Genomic DNA, 23,133 nt, shown 5'->3' with positions numbered 1-23,133 from the left:
CCAGCAATGACTAAAATTGGCACTTGGATTTTTATGGTAGATCAAATTTCTCACTGTACACACAATGTAATTTTTTTTTGCAGCAGGCATTCAAACAAAATTTTGCCACATAAGTTTTCTAATGTTACCTTCCAATTCCATTTCTAATTTCCTTCAAAGAAAAAGGATATTACCTTGTTGAAGGAAAAAGTTTCAAGATATTAATATTTAACATTATTTATAAGGACTTTTTATTAATAAATAATGCAGTTTATTCTCTGCTGAACTTTGTTGTGAGAACAGGTATGACTATACAGGAACGACAACACTATTAACTGAAATTCAGATTTAATAAAGTAATAAGATGTCTAAAGAAATGATTTAAAACTGCATCTCTGCATTTTTTGGTTATTTTGAATTATCTAACTTATTTCAGTAGAAGATTTTTTTATCCCCAGATGGCGTGAAATACTTAGAAAGGCATTCTGAAAAGTGTTAACTGTTCTAACCTTATTAGAATATCAACAAACAGTACAAAGTTAAAAAGAACAGCATAAAAATGAAGGACTCACTGAGAAATCATCTCCATTTCCTACTTTAATGATGGAGAGTCAAGTATTGCACTTTATTATTCAACACAAAATAATGTAGCCAACAGTAACTTACAGGTAACACAATTTAATATTTATTATATGCATTTTATATACATTATTTTTCAACAGCTGTACGTTTGCTATGTGGTACAATCTTAAAAATTTGCTGATTCATAGTTTGTAAAACAAAAACCTTACAAAACTCATCAAAACTCGCAAACTGATCAGAAAAGTTTTTTGGAAGACTAGAAAAAATACTTTATTGTCTTAATCATGCATTACACAAACAAAATCTTTAGTTACACCATAAAATTAAGCACATCTGAAAAAATAAAACAGGGATGACTAGTCCAAACACAGCAGATTTCTGTATCCTGATTCAACTATTTTTGTATCCTATTTGTAATGCAAATAAAATTTTACTCCAAATATTTTTAAACAACAGAGTTTTGTTTGGAATCATGGTAAACCAAGATATGTATCTGGGGAGAATCACCTTGGTTTGTAACTCAAACTATAAAATATTCCATTTTTAGTCTATTTTAGACTATTCAAAGAGTTCCAAAATAGATATACAGGTTCCTTTAGCACATTAATAAAAGGATATAAAGACCAACAAAAAGTGAAATAAATAATAGGCTATTAGCAAGATGGATAATCCTTGATAAATAAACTTGTAAATACAGTAAGATGTACAAAATATCACATAGTGATAGGATGCCAAGATTAGGGTTTTTTTTTCTAGAGAGTTCATTTGGAGTACTAAACCCCACTGTTTTAATACACTTAATAGTCCTCGGTTTATGAAGACAATTATGTGATGATGAAAGTGATTTAGCATCTTATGGAAGGACTTAGCTGAGCTGTATTAGGCAAAAGAAGGAAAGAGTGTGGTTACACGGCAGCGGGTCAGTGAGATCTCTGTGTTTTAGGGTTGTATAATGCAGAAAAACTTCAATATAATCTTGAGCACTGTTGTGACAGGCTAAATATATAAAAAGACTTATAAAAACTAGAATTTTATCCAAACATTTTGTGCAACTAATGCTAAAATATTTTAAGTTAAATTTTCTTTTTTTTTTTTAAAGCAAAATAAGTTTAAAAGGGAATCTGTGGCATTCAACTGATAAACAGAAGATCACTAAGAGATGAAAAAAAGCTACTCTTGGAGCTCACTTCCCCCCAACAAGAGCACCACATTCCTAACCCTAAGGCAGCACACAGAGTCCAAAATAAAAGTCTTTTTGTAAGATCAGACTCCACATTGGCTTAAAGATACCTAAAAAACAGACATACGCTCAGTTCATATCCAGTACAGGCCACAAATATTGGAGTCCTTTTTTTTGTCCCACAAAATACAGTAATTACAATTAAATTAATGAGCCTGACATTAAGATGTGATTTCTACCAATTTATGCCTGCCCTAAATAGCCTTCACCAGGCAGATCACATGTAGTGTCATATCAGTAACCTTTTTGATGGCAGTGATGCAGACCCTCTTTCTGTCCAAGCAAATCTGTTGTTATGATGTGAGTTTTTGTCGATTCACACAAACACTTTGGCAAGGGCATCAGCTCCTGCACTGGCAATATATGCTTTTGATGGATGGAAAGCAACATCATAAATTGATTCATCTAATTTCTTCCTATGTGCTGTTATTTCTTGTACACATGTCTTGCTGTCCAAATTCCACAATCTAATAGAACAGTCATGGCCTGTAAAAGAACAAATAAACTATATTATCGAGTAATAATTCTTTTATAAAGTTTGTAGGCAATACAGGAAGTTCAGACTTACTTCCAGACATTAAATAGATTCCATTAGGATCTACTGCTAGACTTGTAACAGCATCCAAATGAGCTACCATAGAATGGATCATTTTACCTAAATAAAACATAACAGAGAAAATTAAGTTTTCACAAATAGTTACTAATTTGAGAGATCAGAAACCATAATATAGCATCAATATAAAATAGACAATCACTACAGCAACATTTTTTTATTGTGGTAAAATATACATAACATAAAATTTACCCTTTTAACCATTTGAGAGGGTACAATTCAGTGGCTTTCAGAACATTCACAACGATGTGCAACCATCATCGTCACCTAGTTCAGAACATTTTCATCACTGCAAAAGGAAACTCCATACCCACTTAGCAGTCATTCCCCATTTCTCCCCTCCCCCAAGTCCTTGGCAACCACTAATCTACTTTCTCTATGGATTGGCCTATTCTGGATGCTTCATACAAATGAAATCATACAACAACATATGGCTTTTTTGTCTGCCTTCTGTCACTTAGTATGATGTTTTCAAGTTTCATCCACTATAATAATTTTAAAGAGAATTTTAATTCTAATGCAGAACTTTCCCAATTACTCCTAAAAAAGACATCTGTGTGACATGAATCTGATAGTATCTGGTAGACAGTGGAAAACAGAATCACTATAAGATTGGGCCGGCCCCATGGCTTAGCGGTTAAGTGACCGCGCTCCACTACTGGCGGCCCAGGTTCGGATCCTGGGCGCACACCAACGCACCGCTTCTCCGGCCATGCTGTGGCCACATCCCACATACAGCAACTAGAAGGATGTGCAACTACGACATACAACTATCTACTGGGGCTTTGGGGAAAAAAAGGAGGAGGACTGGCAATAGATGTTAGCTCAGAGCCGGTCTTCCTCAGCAAAAAGAGGAGGATTAGCATGGATGTTAGCTCAGGGCTGGTCTTCCTCACAGAAGAAAAAAAAAAAATCACTATAGGCTTGCATCAAAAGCTTAATATCACGTAAACTAGAATTAAAATGAAAATAAAATCTTTCTCATTAAGAGATGTAAGGATTATTTTAAATACAGGGTTAATGATAAATAAATCACCAGAGAATATATTCCTCCCCAAAGATTCTAGTATCATCAAATTTATTTATCCTTGGAAATGTCAATCATTTTATATATTAGAAACAAAAAAAAAAAGGTAAACGGTGGGAGTATATCAGAGAAATTATTCTGGATTTCCCCACATAGGAACAAAGACACTGTTCTGGAAAATGTAATTTAATGAATATCTCCGCTGAAGATTTGGGAAGCAAACAAGATTCAATAGCAAGTAGAAATTAAAAAACAAGTTGTGAATACAAAGTTGTCTTGCACAAATACTTTGGCACTGGGCTTCCTCCAGTGGAGACCACAGAAGTCACAAGGCTTCTGACCCCTCCCAAGAACTAGGACCCTTCCTTCACCAACATATACTTGCAGCTTCTCACATTTAACCAATTTCATAGCCCAATGAGTCTGCTACCACTCCTCTTCCCCCACCAAGATTAATTCTTTCCTCCTGTAACTGAGGAAACGAAGGACACATGCAGTCACCTGTTCTCCCCTCCCTGGCACCTTAAGCCCTCTGAGTTGGGTAATCAATATTACAGGCCTCTATGAAATGGAGAAGAAATAGACTGACGTAAAAAAATGTGGACTCTGGAAGCAAACTGTATGAGTTTGAATCCAAATCCTGTAATTTTTCTCTGTTGTGTAACACTGCACAAATTACTTCTTTTAAGCCTTTTATTTCCACTATAAAATGGAGATATATAATAGTACTATATCTACCTTATAGAGTTACTAGAAGAGAAAACATGTTAATATATATATGTAGATCAAATAGAACGATGTCTCACTCACAGTAAGCAATACAGCACTAGGCTATAATTTCTAAGGTGACAGGACATTTTGTTTTGTTCACCAAGCATTGAGAATTATGCCAAGGATATGGCAGATACTCAAAAGTTTTGCTGAATGAATGAGTCCACAACCAGTTCAGGACCTTCTTCCTCCAAGTCCTCCACATCCCTCACTTGTACTACAGCCTCCTCCCAGGCTCACTCACTAGTTAAGTCTGTCAGGCACAGTATATACAACTCGAATTTGTGCCTCTACCAAAATTTTAAAAGTCATGAGCCCTGAAGATCTCTGTGGAATAGTAGGAATTGAAATTTTTAATTTCTTTTCTTTTTGTTTTTGTGAGGAAGATCAGCCCTGAGCTAACATCTGATGCCAGTCCTCTTTTTTGCTGAGGAAGATTGGCCCTGGGCTAACATCTGTGCCCATCTTCCTCTACACTATACGGGACGCCACCACAGCGTGGCTTGACAAGCGGTGCGTCGGTTCACGCCCGGGATCCGAACCTGTGAACCCAGGGCTGCTGAAGCGGAGTGCACGCACTTAACCTCTATGCCACCAGGCCGGCCCCAAATTTTTAATTTCTTTAAAGTCAAGGATCTACCATATTGCAACTTGAATAATCTTTCTAAACGAATTTTCCAAATCCCTGCTCGAATATTTTAAGAGTGATTTTCATAGTGCATAGGATAAACAAAAACCCGTTATTCTTAGCCTCGTTCTGAAAAATTCTCCTCAATAGACTGTTTTCCTTCTCTAAACTTACCTTTTTGGCTTTGCCTATAAGAAACTTCTGTTCCAGCCCAAGTTCCTACCACCGTGCCTCTGCTCGAAATATGCCCTTATTTTGGAATTTCTGGAATTTCCTACTATCTTCTTCACTTAAAAAAAAAAAATTTTACCATCCCTTCAAGGCAAAGCTCAAACTCTCACTCTTGGAAGCCTCCTTTATGTAACAGGGCTCATCTTACTGCATGTATGTATGAGCACACACACTCATACATATCCTATTTTCCCCAGACAACAATAAGCCCCCAGAAAGCAGAAACCCCATATTATACATGATACTAGCCAGTGCAGTGCAGAATACAAAATGCTAAGTATACTTGTGTTGTCAAAATCTAAATATTTATTGAACTCATTCATAGTATCAATTTCTATAATGTTTCAGATAAACTCAATAAATTTACTATTCATTTGATAGAATAATATTCTATTATCAACTTAGCTAATCAGCAACATTGGTTATGGAGATATTCTAGTTTATCACATTTAAACCTATTTTCAAAGAAGGATTTCTTTGAAAACACTATTTCTGAACACATTTTATAGTTTAACTCAATGTTGTGTGTGTGTGTATGTGTGTGTGAGTGAAAGTGAGAGAGAAGTTGATTTAGAGTTTTTCCATTGTTTGGACCCTCTTGCTTCAATTATCTTCACACTACAGACATGGTATTAGACTACTTAACAGAAAGAATAAATTAGGGGCCAGCCAGCCTGGTGGTGTAGTGGTTAAGTTTGCGCACTCCACTTCAGTGGCCCGGGTCCGAGGTGTGGACCTACACATTGCTCATCAAGCCATGCTGTGGTGGTGTCCCACATACAAAATAGAGGAAGACTGGCACGGATGTTAGCTCAGGGACAATCTTTCTTAAGCAAAAAGAGGAAGATTGGCAACAGATGTTAGCTCAGGGCCTATCTTCCTCACCAAAAAAAAAAACAAACAGAAAGAAAGAAAGAAAGAAAAGCATAAATTGGTAGAATTTGTAAACAATTTGAAAGACTATAGGGTCCTTATTTCTGTTACTAAGTAAAATTTTATTACCACTTTCTTCATTTCTGCCAGTAAAACAGCTCTAGAGACTCACTTTTTGCTTTTAATAGAACTACTAAATTTCCTGAACCTCCACTTACAAATGTAAATCTTCAATAATTAATAAAAAGGAATCTTTTTAGAAATACAGTAAAGGAAATTATCTCTCTTCTCTTGCAGCAGAGGAAGATCTTCAGGCTTCATTAAAATGTTCAAAGAATTGATTTGATAAGGTGTTAAACTGAAAACATTCACATGAATATGAATCTTCTTTCTTGTGCAATATATAGACCTGTCAACATCCATTCTCTTCTCAACTTGTTCTGCTGAGTTAAAAGGAATCTGTCTATGAAAGTGTTGTTTGAACAAAGAGATTTATGTAAGACTCTAAAGACTAAAAATTATGGCCATGTCCTATACAACCTTCAAAGAGAAATTTGCAGTTCTGATTTGCTGTCTTGCTTCATAATTTGTTGCCCTGCAATAATGTTGCAATTAACATTTAAGTTTCTTATTTGCAGGTCCTTCAATATCCCTGACTGTTTTAGCTTCTCCTCAAAAAAGCCTAAGAGCTGTCAAGACCTTTCCTGAACGAGAGCAAACAATATTTTATGTAGTATTCTAGGTAATGAGAGATGAAACAGGGGTCCTTAAAGAAACAACCCTATGGCTAAATTAAAATTTGATTTAACTTCTATAGAACTGCTAAGTTTCCTTACAATAAGAAATACAGGGAAGATGACAATAAACAATTTCTACTATATCCTCATTTTATCCACTGAGATATAATTTTAAGAATACATTTGAAATGCCAAACACCAGAAAAAGACCTCTTTTGCTATACTAACTCAAAACAGAATATGAATAAAAAATTTCAAATGCAAGGATTTATATTCAACTAACATGACACGAAGAAATCATAATAGGTAGGCAAGGTATTATATATACTTAAGGATAAAACTTAACATACATTGCAAGTGTGCTCCACTAAGTAAAGCAGAAATCTGAGTTACAATGGTTTAACTTGGCAATTTTGAAGCCGAAAAGTCAATATATCTTCTATAAAAGAATAGCATTTTTGATCATTCCACTATACAGTATTATTAATATAACTGAAAAGAAAATAGGACAACTTACCCGTTTTATTGTCAAAAAATTTGATGTGTCTATCTTCATGAGCAGTAATTGTAACAGGAAGTGTGGGATGACTTACTACTCTGTTAATGTGATTACTGGATTGTAAACCTGAAAGATAAAGAAAGATAACGCACTAAAATTCAAACCTTCAGGGGCCAGCCCGGTGGCGTAGTGGTTAAGTTCGCGTGCTTGGCTTAGGCGGCCCAGGGTTCAAGGGTTCGGATCCCAGGCACGGACCTACACACCACTCATCAAACCATGCTGTGGAGGCGTCCCACATATGAAATACAGGAAGATTGGCACAGATGTTAGCTCAGGGCCAATCTTCCTCAGCAAAAAAATTAATTAATTAATTAATTTAAAAAAAATTCAAACCTTCAATTAGAAGTTGGATGATGAGCTTTTTAAGTCTTACCAAAAAATAACAATCATTAAAAACTAAAGCTTTTGTATAAAACAAAAAATCTGAGAACTAAAACTAGGGCTCTAGAGAGAGACATGTTCATAAAAAAATAAATGTTTAAGCTATCCTGTCCTAGAAAATGGACAGTACTAGGCTCAAGTTTAGAAAAAATTAAACATATTCTAAAGCAGACTGTCAATATAGGTGGTTTAGAATTCTTAAAAGACCCACAATAATTATTACTTTAATAAACAGCCCATAAAAGAATTATAAGCATTTAATGAAGAAAAAATTCATAAGTGATAATTAGATGTTTGGAAGGAAAAATCCATTGTACACACACTGACAAAAAACTGGAGTTAATATTCCTAGGGATAAGACCTTTTCTTTACTACCAAGCTCTTTATTTTTGATTAGAAATGAGGAAGAACAGAGAGAGATCAAAACAAATGGGAAGATATTACCAGCATTATTAGACTTTAAGTAAATCAATCATTCCACATGTATACAAGCTCTTAACTGAACTTAAACACATTACAGAAAACCAAAAACATATATATGTATATATATCCATATCTATATATATATATGGTTACCTATGTAAAAGGGAGAGAGACACCAGGGTGGGAAAGATACTTCTTTGAGTATAACGTGGTTTGAGATTTGACCACAGAACTATATAAATGTTTTACATAACTATAAAGTGATTTTTAAAAAAACAATCATGAAAAATCAAAAGTAAAATTAAACAAAGGAACTTAACTGTATATCCAATTGGTGGTATAAGCACCAAGAAATAAATTATTTCAGGTGACTTTAAAACACCATAAATAGTCTGTCCATCCCTAGAGGAATATAATCTAAGTACAGACTATCATCAGTAATCAAATTATTAGTGGTGGTGTTGGTATTATTATTCTGAGACAACTATGTGTGTACTGTGGGATAAATCAAATGAGATTATAGGGATTTTACTGAGAACCAAGAATTTCAGCATGGTTAAAATGAGGTGAAGATGTAAAATTAATGAGATAAATCTCAATTTGAATTGAAAGGATTTCTATGAATTTATCAGTGTTTTTCCTTCTTAAAAATGCATTTCTAAAAATAAACAAATGGGACTTCATCAGATTAAAGAGCTTCTACAAGGCACATGAAACCAGGATTAAAATGAACAGGCAACCCAGCAGCTGGGAAAAAATATTTGCAAACCATATATCCAACAAGGGATTAATCTTCATAATATATAAAGAACTCATGCAACTGAACAACAAAAAAATCGAACAACCCAATCAAAAAATGGGCAGAGGAAATGAACAGTCACTTCTCCAAAGAAGATATACAGATGGCCAACTGGCACATGAAAAGATGCTCAACATCACTAATCATCAGGGAAATGCAAATCAAAACCACACTAAGATATCATCTTACACCCATTAAAACAGCTATAATCACCAAGACAAAAAACAAAAAATGCTGGAGAGGCTGTGGAGAAATAGGAACCCTAATCCACTGTTGGTGGGAATGCAAACTGGCACAGCCTCTATGGAAAACAGTATGGAGAGTCCTCAAAAAACTAAAAATAGAAATACCTTATGATCCAGCTATCCCACTACTGAGTATCTACCCAACAAACCTGAAATCAACAATCCAAAGAGGCTTATGCACCCCTATGTTCATCACAGCATTATTCACTATAGCCAAGACATGGAATCAACCCACATGTCCCTCGACTGATGATTAGATAAGGAAGATGTGGTATATATATACACCATGGAATACTACTCAGCCATAAAAAAAGACAAAATCGTCCCATTTGCAACAATATGGATGGATGTGGAGGGTATTATGTTAAGCGAAATAAGCCAGAACGAGAAAGACAAACACTGCATTATTTCACTCATGTGTGGAAGATAAACCAACACATAGACAGATAGAACTGTTTGGTGGTTACCAGGGGCAAGGGGGGTGGGGTGGGCACAAGGGGTGGAGGGATGCATTTACATGGTGACTGACAAACAATAATGTACAACAAAAATTTCACACACACACAAAATGTAAACTTCAAAAAAAAAGGAAAAACGCATTTCTAGGTGCTGGCCCCATGGCCTAGTGGTTAAGTTCGGCATGCTCTGTTTCAGCGGCCCAGATTCAGTTCCCTGGCATAGATCTACACCACTCGTCAGTGGCCATGCTGTGGTGGCAACCGACATACACAATAGAGGAAGACTGGCACAGATGTTAGCTCAGGGCAAATCTTCCTCAGCAAAAATAAATAAATAAATAAAAATGCACTTCTAGCTCTGTCCAATGAAAAAGCCTAAGCCAATGACCAACTCAAGAGACATGAAAGCCATGAGGACCAACCCAATAGCCTAGCACCTATACTGTAGTCTCTAAATGCCATTTTCCACAAAAAGAAACCACAGCTCCTTAGAGAAATGGCTGATTGCAGATCTGGGGCACAAAATGAACAAGAGGAACCTGGAACATCTTGTCATATCAGAAAGAAAACTATCAACAATTACCAGGGTCACGTCAAAAGGACTCAGGAGCCAACCTGAATAAGCTCCCACAGGCCAAAGATGAAACAATCTGAGTGGCAACAAAGATAATACCTACAATGGATTGAAACACATCAAATACATTTATATCAAAGAGAGATTACAATGATAATAAAAACAAATAAAACCCAAAAGACTCACTGGTCACCTTCGGAGGATGCTAGGAAATCACCTCATTATTTTGAAAACTGGCAAATAAAAGAGGGGGGAAGTCAATCACATTTATCTTGCTTTTCGTTTATAATCACTAACTCCAAGGTAACCAAATTAGTGATGAGTTATGTTCCTTTTTATAGAAGTATTCTAGCTAATAAATGGAAAGAGAAGGATAGAATTAGAAAATCATTTTTCAACAGTTAATGAATTAACGGACCCAGGCAATGATCATCAAGACTGAAAACATAAGAAAAAGATAAACAACAAGATAATATTTACTTCTGATAAAAGTTCACAAACTGCTATGAAGCAGCCTTGCCAAAAACACTTAAAAAACTTTCAAATTAAGACAAATAAAAACACTGAACCTGCATCCGAATTAGCCTCTAGATCTAGAACCAATTTATAGGAAATAAAATGAACAGAGAAGCACATTAAATGATACAAGGATGCAACTGGCAAAATCCAGACTATGGGAAACTTTATAGGACAAATTACCCAATCTCTTCAATAAAAAAATGCAAGGGAAATAAAAGAGATGGAGGGGGAACCTACAGATGAAGACCTAAGAGACCTATCAACCAATCATAATGCATGGGCCTTATTTGCATCCCTATTTAAATAAACTGTAAAACACATACCACATCCTACACTTACAACCTTGGCCATTTATACATAATTATTGGATTGGATGATGAGTTCATCAAGCTCATTATATTATTTTCTCTACTTTCATATGTATTTCCATTAAAAATTTAAAATTCTTTCCCTTGCTTTCACCCTTACGTTGCTCTACTCATCCCTCTGTCCTCATACACCCTCAAGCTTTTAAGCATAATTTGAGGAAATAACAGAAATAATGTAAATAAATACAATTATAACACACTGAAACTAATTATTTTTCCACCCTAAATTCAAACAGTAAAAATATGAAAATTAAAAGATCGCTCTCTATTGTGTAATAATCCTTTTTAAGATTTCAAAGAAACCCATGAAAACTTACCAGAATCTATCTGTGATGAAAGCATCACCAATGACTGTGATGTTTCTAAATCATAAATTACTGTACTACCAGTGTTGAAAGAGGTCACCATATGAGCTGGATCACAGCCTATAAAGTCAACCGATGTAGGTATTCCATGCTCTGAAAGGAGTCCAAAGAGATACAACGTAAAAATAATTTAGAAATCTCCACTTTTCTAGTAAGAAAGAGGAATTCAAATATTCTTGAAATAATGTTAATAATGAAATAGAAAGCAATTGTGTTAGCATGGTGAAATATAATAGATAACTTTGTCCCTCAATTATTTAAAAAGTCTTTATAACACTCTAACATAAGAAAAACATAGCTAGAGGGCTCTTAAAGTAAGAGCAGATAGGTGCAAAAGTTATTTGTTCTCCTATGCATTTTCTTCTAAGAGGGAAAAAAATGCTAGCTGAGTCTTTTGGCCCACTTGCCAATTCTATTTCTTACTATAAAATGATAAATGAGCATTCTTGCATCACTGTCTTGGGAGTCTGTTCACCTGTCTGAGACTTGTAGGCCTTATCAAGCAGCTAATACAAGTCTAATTTTTGGTTCTGTGACAATGAAGCTCGGACTCTGGAATTCATTGATGCAGTACTATCCTAAAGTGGCCTGAGCAGCAATTTCTCTCTTTAGCTTATTAAACTGGCAGATCAATGCACAACATGGTGAAATCTGGAGTCAAACAATTAATTACCTGGACGAAACAAGTATCTAAATAAATTTTTACCTCAAAAGCTTGGGTAATTGAAAAATTAGTAGAATCACTAAGGTATCTAAGAGATCCAACAAAACTAAGCACACATTATTCATTTATTTATTTATTTATTTTTTATAATTTTATTTATTTCCCCGCCCCAAAGCCCCAGTAGATAGTTGTATGTCATAGCTACAAATCCTTCTCATCGCTGTATGTGGGACGCGGCCTTAGCATGGCTAGAGAAGCGGTGCGTCGGTACGCACCCAGGATCCAAGCCCGGGCCGCCAGCAGCGGAGCGTGCGCACCTAACCGCTAAGCCGTGGGGCCGGCCCACATTATTCATTTAAAATGTTTTAAAACAAAACATACTTTTTTAATAAAAAGGAAAAGTCTGACTTTAAAAAATACTAAAAAATGACTTGGAAAATAAGACCAATACAAGTACATGAATATATATGTATGTAAATAAATGTCACAAGGTGAATTGGTTAAAGCCTTCTTTGACAGGAAAAGATTTCAAATCACGCATGTAACTCAGTTTGTACTTTCCAGTTAAGGGTGCTATTTCAATGATTATGGCTAGACTTCTCAACCAGTGTGCTCATACATGGTTTACAGGAATGCTTGAGACTGTGCTCCCTTCAGTCTTTGTGGGCAGCCACCTGGAGCAGGTGGAGGGCCTCCTCGTGCTGTCCCTGAGTAGCCTTCATTTGTCTACTCCACTGCTACATAATAATAGTTTTATTTTTAAAATAGGACATGTCCTGAAGAAGGTCAAAAAGCACTGAGCTACAGGATATACTTGCAAAGCACCTTTCTTGTTTATAAAAAATGACTAAGAGCAAAAGTTTATCACAAGCTTTATAAAATTCTTTCTATATATCTCTTGGAGCAGCAAGGAAATAGTAAATCATTTTGCTTTGTCCTTTCTATCTTCCAAATTAAAAAAAAAAAAAAAGCTTTTTTCATAGAAGCAAAATTTACTTACCCTTGTCTCCATTGTAAGTGCAAATACATGGCAATTTTTCTTGTGGATTCCATAACCTAACAGTGCCATCTGCTGAACAAGACAGTAATTGATTTTTTATGCCACTATAAGCAAGACCCCAGACAGCATCTGTATGAGCAACTAAAGTGCCAGCTAGAACATTTGGCTCTGAGAAGGAAGAAACAAACAAAACAAAAATTAGCTAAATGAAGTTCAAAAGAAATGCTTTGGTATATAAAGATAACTTTTCATACAATTAAGTGTAAGACTACACATAACGGCCATAAGAAGATAAACCAAAGTATATACAGGGCTCATCTCTAACTTGTGGAGTTATGGGTTACTTTTATCACCCCATCCAATACTTTCCTGTATTTTTGCAATTTTCTATAAGGAACATATACAGTTATGTGTTGCTTAAGGATAGGTATATGTTCTGAGAAATGCATCATTAGGTGATTTTGTCATTGTGCAAATGTCATAGTGTACTTACTCAAACCTAGTTGGTATAGCCTACTACACATCTAGGCTATATGATACTAATCTTATGGGACCACCATTGTACATGCAGCCTGCTGTTGACTGAAACGTCATTATGCGGTACATGACCGTACTTTTTTTAAAACAGCTTTATTGAGACATAATTTTGATACCATACAAACTCATTAATTTAAAGTGTACAACTCAATGGTTGTTATTATGTCCACAGAGTTGTGCAAGCATCACCACATCAATTTTAGGGCATTTTCATCACTCATTAGCCATTTCCCCCAATTCTTCCTCCCTGCCTTTCCTTAGCCCTAGGCCTTTCGTAACTAGCTTCTTTCACCTAGCATAGTTTCCGAGGTTCAACCATGTTGTAGCATGTATCAGTACTTCATTTCTTTTTATTGCCGAATAATATTCCATTGTATGGATATGCTACATTTCATTCATCCATTCATCATTTGATGAACATGATAGCTAATAACATTGTGTATCATTTGTCCTACAATCCTGTTTCTCTAGTAAACTCCCACTTTACATAAATATTTATCATCTCCACAATTCTCATGGTTCCCAACCTCCCTTCCTCATCAATGATTCTCTCTCATATTTCACTGAGAAAACACAGCACTGAAATAGGAACCCCTCCCCCATCTTCCTGCCACCGGATCTATAAATCTATCAGTGTCTAAAACCATCTTCTCCTTGCTTCCAGATACAAGTTAGGAACTGTCCTCCTTCCTATCAAAAGCTAATTCCACCATGCATATTCTGGATTCCATCCAACTCATTCAGTTGCTTTAATGTTTACAGTTTCCCTGCTACATAAATTCTCCTCCTCCTCGAGAACACTACTACAGCAAATATCCTCCAGAATCTCTCAATCTAAACAAAAAAACCATCATTAACCTTATACCATCTTTCCCCAAACAGTAGAAAAGTATGAAGTAAATATGCTTTTTCACCCTCATTTACTCTCCAAATCACTCTAACATAGTTTCTGAGACCATCACCACACCAAAACAAACCTTGCTAAAATTACCAATGACGAACTCTATTCTATCAAATTTAATAAAATTTTTCTTTCTTTGCTGATTTCTTTCTTTCTTTGCTGTTCTCATCACATTGCTTTTCATCCATAGAGTGTGCCCTGAAAGGTTACCCAGAGGTCCCTTCACCCTCTGGTCTTAGCCCCAGCATCCAACCTCTCTCTGTCTGGCCAAGACCTGGGTAACCTATCTGTCACTTATAAAAAAGAACCTTTCGATCCTAACATTTATTAGACCTCTCAGCAACATCTGAAAGTGCCAACTGCTTCCTTCTTCTCAAATGGTTTCTACTGTAGGTGTACTTCCAGGATTCCTACTCTCTGGCACTTCCTCCTGACTCACAGGCCGCTCCTCCTCAGTTTCCTTGTTGACTCTCTTGCTCTAGCCACTCTCCCAATGTCAGAGTTCCTCAGGACTTGGCTTTCTCTCCTTACCCTACACAACACACTCACCCTATACCGTCCTTTCTCATATCTTAATATTGATATTACCTACTTGATATTGCCACCTCTTAACATGCCTAAAAACCGAACTCACCATCTTTTATCTTCTCATAACTGTTCTGCTCCCATTTCAATAAGTGCTACCATCGTATACTCAATTGCTATGTCAAAAATGCAGGAGTGGTGATGAAAATGTTCTGAATTAGGTAGTGGTAATGGTTGCACAACCCTGTAAATACAGTAAAAACTATTGAACTGTATACTTCAAAAGAGTGAATTTTATCATACGTGAATTATATCTCAGTAAAGCTGTTAAAAAAATAAACAGCAAAATCAAGAGTCACTCATCTAACACTTTATCCACTCAATTCAATTTATCAACAGATTTTGTCTATTCTACCCTACCTCTTCAATATGTCTTAAATCCATTTCTCTCTATCACCACTCTAATCCTGGCAACATCATCTCTCACTTAGTCTACCGGACCACTACATTACAACTTTACATTACAATATTACATTGGTATTCCTTTCTCCACACTTCCTGCCCCCAATCCATTCTCCTTGCAACAGCCCGAGTCACCTTTTCAAACTACATTTAGAAGTCACTTCTTGGCTTAAAACTCCTGACTAAAAATTCCCTTTTACCGTTTAGATTTTGCCTTGAATGTCACTATTAGACTACACACAAGGAAGGTTTGCCTGTTACTGTCTCTCATAGTACTATATCGTCATAGCACTTATCACAATCTGTAATCACAGACTCCATCCTCTTATTTGTTTAATATCTATCTTTTCCATTAGATTCTTATTTCTTGATATAATGCTTAATATTATACTTGGCAAATTTACGTACCAAGTGTGTGTTAAATAAAAAGACTAAAGAGCTCTTGAATTCTTTTTAAGTGAACCAACCATAAAGTAGATCACTGTTTATTTAACCATTCTCATATTAATAAACATTCATTCTGTTTTAATTTTTTGTAATTACAAACAATGCCCTTGTAAATATATTTAAATATACATACAGGTATTTCTGTAGGACTGATTCTAAAAGTGGCACTTGTGAGTAAAAGTTTTTGCTTTTAATTAAGGATTTTTTTTTTCCTTTTAAAAGTTGTACAGATTTACACCCTTACTGCCCCATTTGTTTCTATTGCCTTCTGCTAATTTTTTCTTTTTTTTTTTCTTTTTTGGTAAGGAAGATCAGCCCTGTGCTAACATCCGTTGCCAATCGTCTTCTTTTGGCTGAGGAAGATTGGCCCTGGACTAACATCCGTGCCCATCTTCCTCTACTTTATATAGGACACTGCCACAGCATGACTTGACAAGCAGCACGTTGGTCCATACATGGGATCCCAACCTGTGAACCCCCGGCTGCCGAAGTGGAGTGCGCAAACTTAACTGCTACGCCACTGGGCTGGCCCCTGCTAAATGTTTTTGAATTACATAAACTGTTTCTTAAGTTTTAAAAATTTTTCCTTATATTAAATTTTATTCTCCTATTCTTTTTCTAACTAGTACTGAAAATTAATTAATGTTTTAATATAGTTTATTTTTGGACACGATAGAGAAAGTACCAATTTGCAGGCTTAAATATTCATGGCATGATATTTCTTAATTTTTCTCTTTAATAAAGCAAATTACTAATAAATGGAAGAACTAAATGAAAAGACTAATATGTGTCTAAACAACCTTATAATGATATTTGAGGTATTTACTTTTGTCAGGTTCATTCACTTAAAAAAAAGTACGTTTTGAGTCTTTTACTTACCATATGTATCATATGGATCCACATTAGGGCTAGGCATATTCCACCACTGGATGGTTGCATCAATACCACCACTAAAACACTGTTCTCCATTAGAACTAATAGCTAATGATAGAACAGGACCACTATTATAGGAAAAGAGGGAAAAAATTACTTACAAAGCCTAAGAAGAAACTCACATCCACATCCCCCCAACCTCTGAATTTATATGGTATCTAAAAACTGTTTAAGGTAAACATGTACATTTGAACAGTACTGATTATATTCTAATACAATTATTAATCAAATAAAATATTATTCAACTGATATCTTTTCAAATATAAAACAAACATTATGAGAAAATTACAAAGTTTGAGGATAAATAATTGTTAACAATAACTATGGTTGCTAGTTAAGTACTAATTCAACAAAACTTACATGTGGGCCCTAAATGTGTAGATAGGCTCTACATCTAAAGAGGCACTCCTAAAAGAAGGGAAACAAAAGGTGGGGAAGGAGAAGACGATTAAATAACTGTAAATCATTGGTTGATGTTCAAGAGTCATTAGGTAAGATCAAATGAGTGCATAAAAGATACAGAACCATAAGGACGAATAATTACCTACAATAACTAGCAAATTTGGGAGGAAAAAAACACAGGCTAATGTTAAAATACTTGCTTTTTGGCAGGAACTGTTTTTTGCAAGTTCCAAAGTTTCAGAGTGTGGTCCTCAGAGGCAGTAACCAGCACAGCTTCTACAGGATGAAAAGCTAATGCTCGTACTCCATCAAAATGGCTACGTAGTGTATACTTGGGGTTCCATGTCTTTCGAAAGGCATCTTTATTGGCAGGCAACTAAAAAGAAAGAATGCAATATTTAGTGGTAAAAGTAGTAAATTGATAGGCATGTGGAATTTTTGTTTGTCTTGGTGTGTTTAAAACATATATTTAAAACTGCTTTGCTAAAATGTCCAGTGGAAATTTAATGTACCTTAAAAACTATATTACAAATCTTTATCATTTAATAAGAATCCAGAAGAATAATTTCATTAACTTTCAAATACCTAGATCAAATGCAGAGTCTTAATCTGTTTTCCCTAATCATCAGGCTAAACCCAAAGGTCCTATTAAATGACAGACGAGAATAACAAAAGAAACTACCATGCTGCAATACTTTACAAGAACACAATAAAAATTATATAAATTACTACCAAAAATCCAAGAGGACAATATCAACAGTACAGTTGTCATTTACAAAATTAGCATGTGAAAACTTTAAAGGCAGCAAGTTAACGTACTTTCCAAAAGTCTGAACTTAAGACATTTTAAGCATATTTTCATCCCATTTTCGTTATCATTGTTGATACTGATAAGAGGTTAATCTTTTTACCTTCATTTCTCCATCTGTAAAGATAGGCTGTGAAACCGCTTCTAAAGTAGTCAAAAGTTGACTAGAATTTAGTTGCTTATATACTTTAAAAATATTAATGACAATAATCCAGCCCACCAAGGCTCATGTTTCTAAAAAGCATGCTAACGTAAGTATAAAATGTAGAAAAACAAATTTCGTTATAAGAGGAAAAAAACTGATTTGCTGAAAAACTGAAAATTCATTAATATAAAATCTAAACAAGTATAGTTAACTCTCAATTGAGTGTTTATTGTCTATAAAAATTTAATCCAAGACTAGTTTCACCTCTAACAGTGTGCTTCCCATCCCCTCCTCCATCCTCTTCCCATCCCTCAAATGAAGGACTAAGAATTCAGGAAATAGCAAGCTAACTTTAACATTATCCTTAAAAAAATAAAAGTTCAAAAATAAAATGTGCTTTTTAAGACATTTCCTGAAGGCAAATAAGTGATTCAGGTAATCTATTTTTCTCTTAACACCAAAATATGGCTTAATTTGAGTAGATAATTGAGAGTTGACTACTCAAGATAGATATTTATCGACCAATATTTTAAGGTAATCAATCATCCCAAACTCCTGGCTAATCGACCACAATACCAAAGAAAAATTTAAACACCGCAAAGAAAGTAGTTATAAAAGAAAAACTACATGTCACTTCAAATCAACATACTGACACACTTAAACTTATCTTTTCCATGCACCTTGACATTAATTCTGTTTTATAAGTGTTTCCAAAAAATAAGGAGCCTTCTATTAAATCATTAAAAAATTAAAAATAAAACTGCACTTACATCATAACTATAGTCTGCATCATTTGTTACCGTCAAGTCTGCAAGGTCTCCAAGGCCCAGTACACTTAACAAAACATCATCAGAACCCATAATAAATGACTTGCCTCCTCCAGATGGAAACGTTATTGGTTCAGCTATAAAGAACAAAACCGCTTCTTAAATGCTGAAAAATCATACAGTACAAGACAATATTGTGGGGGAAATGTAAGCACTTAACAGTTATAATATTCAGTAATATAATTTTTACTTTCCCACTTCCCTCCTTATTTCTTCCACTCAAAAAATCCTGAGTAGTAATAAACAAATGTTTGTTTACTTAGGAGCTGCAACATAATCGTCCACAAATCAAATATGCACTAGATATATTATTCTAGGGTGGGAGTTGGGGCACAAAAGCTTTGTCTATTTAAGTCACTTATTTCACTACAATTATAACTATAGTTTTTTTTAATGTAATAGGTTGTTGCTAAGTCCTTTTGCTTTGTATCGTATTTGCTTAGAAGTGTTAGGTTTTCTAGCCCCTGATAAAAATTAAAATAAGCATTCAACCGGAACGGTTTCTAGTCTGCAATATAGTGTATCAGTTTATTGAAATGAAGCCTTAAACTGCTCCGATTCCTCCAGTAACAGCAATGGTCTAGGAAAAGGGCAGTTCTACCACCAACAATGTCAGTTTCCTTTCTGTAAATTCCAGCTTTCAAGCTTTGACTACGATTTTTTATTTTAACTTCTCTTTTATTTACCATGATACTTCTAAAATGACTAATCTATATTGACTAACTATAGAACTCTACATTTCTGATACTTTGACCAATTAAAATCAAACTCTTCCATAACTGGAATAACTGTACTATTATATAAATATTTTGCTCTAACAGTTACAGTATAAGCAATAATTCTCAATATCATTTCAAACATGCTTTGAAAGCACAATTTTAGTCTTAAGATGCAAAGAGAAAGTACACAAGTCATTGTAATACAAAACAACTCAACACATCAAAACACATTTAAAATTCATGAGCAAATTTAAAAGGGAAACATATAAAAACTCAAGCCAATTATCAATTTTGAAAAATTCCTATGAAAAATGATGGTATAAATTTAATACACTACAGGAAACATAACAGGTGTAATGAAATTTGTCAGTCATCATTAATACTACTGAAAATAATTCTGAGAAGATACAAATCAACTTCTAGATATATACTATGGCAAAAGTAAAATTCATCTTTATTTAGACTATCTTATTTTATTTATCAAAGTAGTCTATATAATTTGACTCAAATAGGGTCCTAAATGACATTTCTAAAATGAAGCTGTGAGTCAGCAACTGATTTAGAGTAAATCTGATAGAAAATATACATACTGATATTAGTAGTATTTAATTAACCTTTCAATGATTATACTTATTGAATCTGAACAATCTGTAGCACCTATCCTTCCTACCAATATCTAGTAGGCACTTATTGGTAATACCAGAAGCAGATGAGAACTGCAAAATGAATAGTTTAAAATTATGTTTAAGAACAATTATATAAAGTGGATTAGGTAATATTTACTCAAAGCATTTTTGGCCAGTACAAGGACATATTTTTCTTTTAAGCTCATAATTTGTATGTAAGACAAGTTAGGAAAAAACGCCACAATTCCTCCCACCCTCAATTACATAAACACTCAGTAACACAAATCTTGATAAAAGCCCAATAAAATAACTTTAACATAATATCAAACTACTTTGTATTATTAACATATTCTTTTTGCAGTGATATTTCTGGTCAGTTGTTGACCAATTTAGGGGCATGTGAAGGGAAGTGCCTGGGCAACATTAGCTAGTCTTAACGGAGTTTTAAATTAATTGTATTAAACAAAAAGTTAGTATTATATCCATTACTAATTAATCATATGACTACAGTTCTCTATGTCTATATATACATATATTTATTTATATATAGCAAGCTAACCTGCTCACTCAGCATTTATTACATATATACTGATGTGAAAAAAATCTTTTAAGCTGTATTTTACTTTCCATAATCACCCCTCACTGTGGCATATGGTAATCACAGTAAATACTCAATTTATTTGCCCTTGTTTCCTTGCAGAGGGGATTAATTTCTATTCTGTAAATTCATTTTATTACCTACAGCAATAAGCATAGAAAGTGTAATTAGAAATTCAAAGAAAAAATTATTAAAAGTAGTTTTAAGGATGGAAATTATGACACTTTTTACTAGATACAGCCCAAGAGATTTCATCAAGCAATTTAAGAATACTATTATTCTATCAGCATTTCCCTTTATGGAAATCTTAGGATCTACAAAATGGGATCTTACATCAAGGTCCTATTTGTACTTCTAAAACTAATTCTCCATTTTATGGGTACTAACGACCAAGGAAACATATAGTTCACATACCAAACTCTTCCCTTCTCCTTCCATTTTATCAAACCTAAAGAATACAGCCCAATAATTGATTCCATTTATGCCAGTGGCGACACGGTACGTCTTAACTCTTTTACTAAAAATAGTCTGAAAGGTTGTAATGCAGAAGTTTCTCTCCTTGAAAACAGACATTTTTTTCTTTATATGACATGGCCTTCAACAGGAAAGCATTCTGAAGTTGGAGGTTGCCACTGAAAATAAGAGATTACAAACTCTAATGTTCCCTTCTAAGTCGAAGGTGAACTTGAATCTTTTTTAATAACATATTTCTAGTAAGATTTACCCTTTGAAAAGTGTAACGAGGTTGTGTTTATCTCCCCCTCTCTTCTTCCTTCCACTATTAAGAGTTAGATCATTGACTTACACTTTTTTCTTTAAAAACCACATACACATAAACACATACACACAGAGCTGTAAACTGGTTTTTGTGTAGCATGGGCCTTGACTGGCTTTTTCCATAGGTCGTTGATTTGAAGCATTTAAACCAGTCCCTATTCCTGCTAATACGGCTTTGCCTTAAACTGCAAAATCTGCAGTTTAAGTATACAACATTAACTACAAAAAAGTTTGCAAGTTTTCCTATGCATTATTTCATAAAACAGACCAAAAGCTAAAGAAGCTAAACCACTACTAAACGCATAAAATGAAAAACAGTGGTGCTTTTAGAAAATACTTGACAAAGTAAAACAGGAAAATAGCTCAATAATGGAAGAGATCTGGAAAAATCAAGACTACTTTACTTTTCCCGCTGCTTTTCATGCTTTAAAATGTTTTGTTTTGGTTTTATTGTTTTCATGATTTTCCTTATCTTTCCTCAAATTTTCTTACAGAGTACAGTGAGTGGTAAATGCATGCAGAGGTGACTGTAAAGGAAAAATGCAGGGCCGGCCCGGTGGGGTAGTGGTTGAGTTCACGCACTCTGCTTTGGCGGCCCGGGGATGGCAGGTTTGGATCCTGGGCACGGACCTATGCACTGCTTATCAAGCCACGCTGTGGCAGGTGTCCCACATATAAAATAGAGGAAGATGAGCACAGATATTAGCCCATGGCCAACTGTCCTCAGCAAAAAGAGGAGGATTGGCAATAGATGTTAGCTCAGCGTCACTCTTCCTCACCAAAAAAAAAAGCAAAATTATTTAACTTTAACTAGGAAAATGTGCTACTAGAGAACTCTTAAAAGAAAATAAGATGTATTCAAAAATTTTTGACTGGGACATCAAACAAATTCCCTTACACAGCAAGAGCAGAAACATCAATGAAATTCAATCTGCATGCCAAATTATTAGATAATGAATTATATATACATCTATTACAATAAACCTCTGGTAAGAATACAGTCTCATTACTTAGAATTTTAACTATCTAGACTAAGAATTATAAATTATTCAAGTATATCTACATATCTTCAGCTAAAATCAATTTTGGAAAAAATGCCTAAATAGTAATTTCATTTCCTACACAGTTCTAGTTTAGGCAAATTTTAGAAACTTCATTACCAAGTAGTATATACTTGGTACAAACTTAAAGAACAATGATGTTGCCCCATTCTAAAATGATTAAATTAGGCATTTGTTACATATATATTTTGAGAAATTATATGAAAAGTTCCAAGCAAACTGTCTGGTACTTAGTTGTCTCCTAATAAGTGGTAGTTATTATTAGCTGCTAAATTTAAGCAATATGACAAAATGACTGAGTAGTTCTTTTCCATATGTATTATTTAAAG

At 34.5% G+C, this 23,133-nt stretch overlaps 1 protein-coding gene across 3 annotated transcripts in view; it reads right to left on the bottom strand.

Annotated features, from left to right (window-relative positions):
• Positions 1-558: 558 nt before the first annotated feature.
• STRN3 (striatin 3) overlaps positions 559-23,133 on the bottom strand; it is a 110,027-nt gene continuing 87,452 nt past the window's right edge. For all 3 annotated transcript variants that reach the window (XM_058540780.1, XM_058540778.1, XM_058540779.1), the window contains 9 exons: positions 18,967-19,100; positions 17,444-17,619; positions 17,202-17,249; positions 16,788-16,909; positions 13,037-13,204; positions 11,325-11,465; positions 7,199-7,306; positions 2,370-2,456; positions 559-2,287 (listed from right to left, as the gene is read on the bottom strand). In XM_058540780.1, the coding sequence (XP_058396763.1) occupies positions 2,118-2,287; positions 2,370-2,456; positions 7,199-7,306; positions 11,325-11,465; positions 13,037-13,204; positions 16,788-16,909; positions 17,202-17,249; positions 17,444-17,619; positions 18,967-19,100 (1,154 nt within the window). In that variant the 3' untranslated portion in view covers positions 559-2,117. The remainder of the gene's footprint in view (positions 2,288-2,369; positions 2,457-7,198; positions 7,307-11,324; positions 11,466-13,036; positions 13,205-16,787; positions 16,910-17,201; positions 17,250-17,443; positions 17,620-18,966; positions 19,101-23,133) is intronic.

The sequence above is a fragment of the Diceros bicornis genome, chromosome 5 (assembly GCF_020826845.1).
Source record: "Diceros bicornis minor isolate mBicDic1 chromosome 5, mDicBic1.mat.cur, whole genome shotgun sequence".
NCBI classification, from domain to species: Eukaryota; Metazoa; Chordata; class Mammalia; order Perissodactyla; family Rhinocerotidae; genus Diceros; species Diceros bicornis.
Note: the sequence above shows the minus strand (reverse complement) of the source record. Positions and strands in the feature narration are given on the sequence as shown.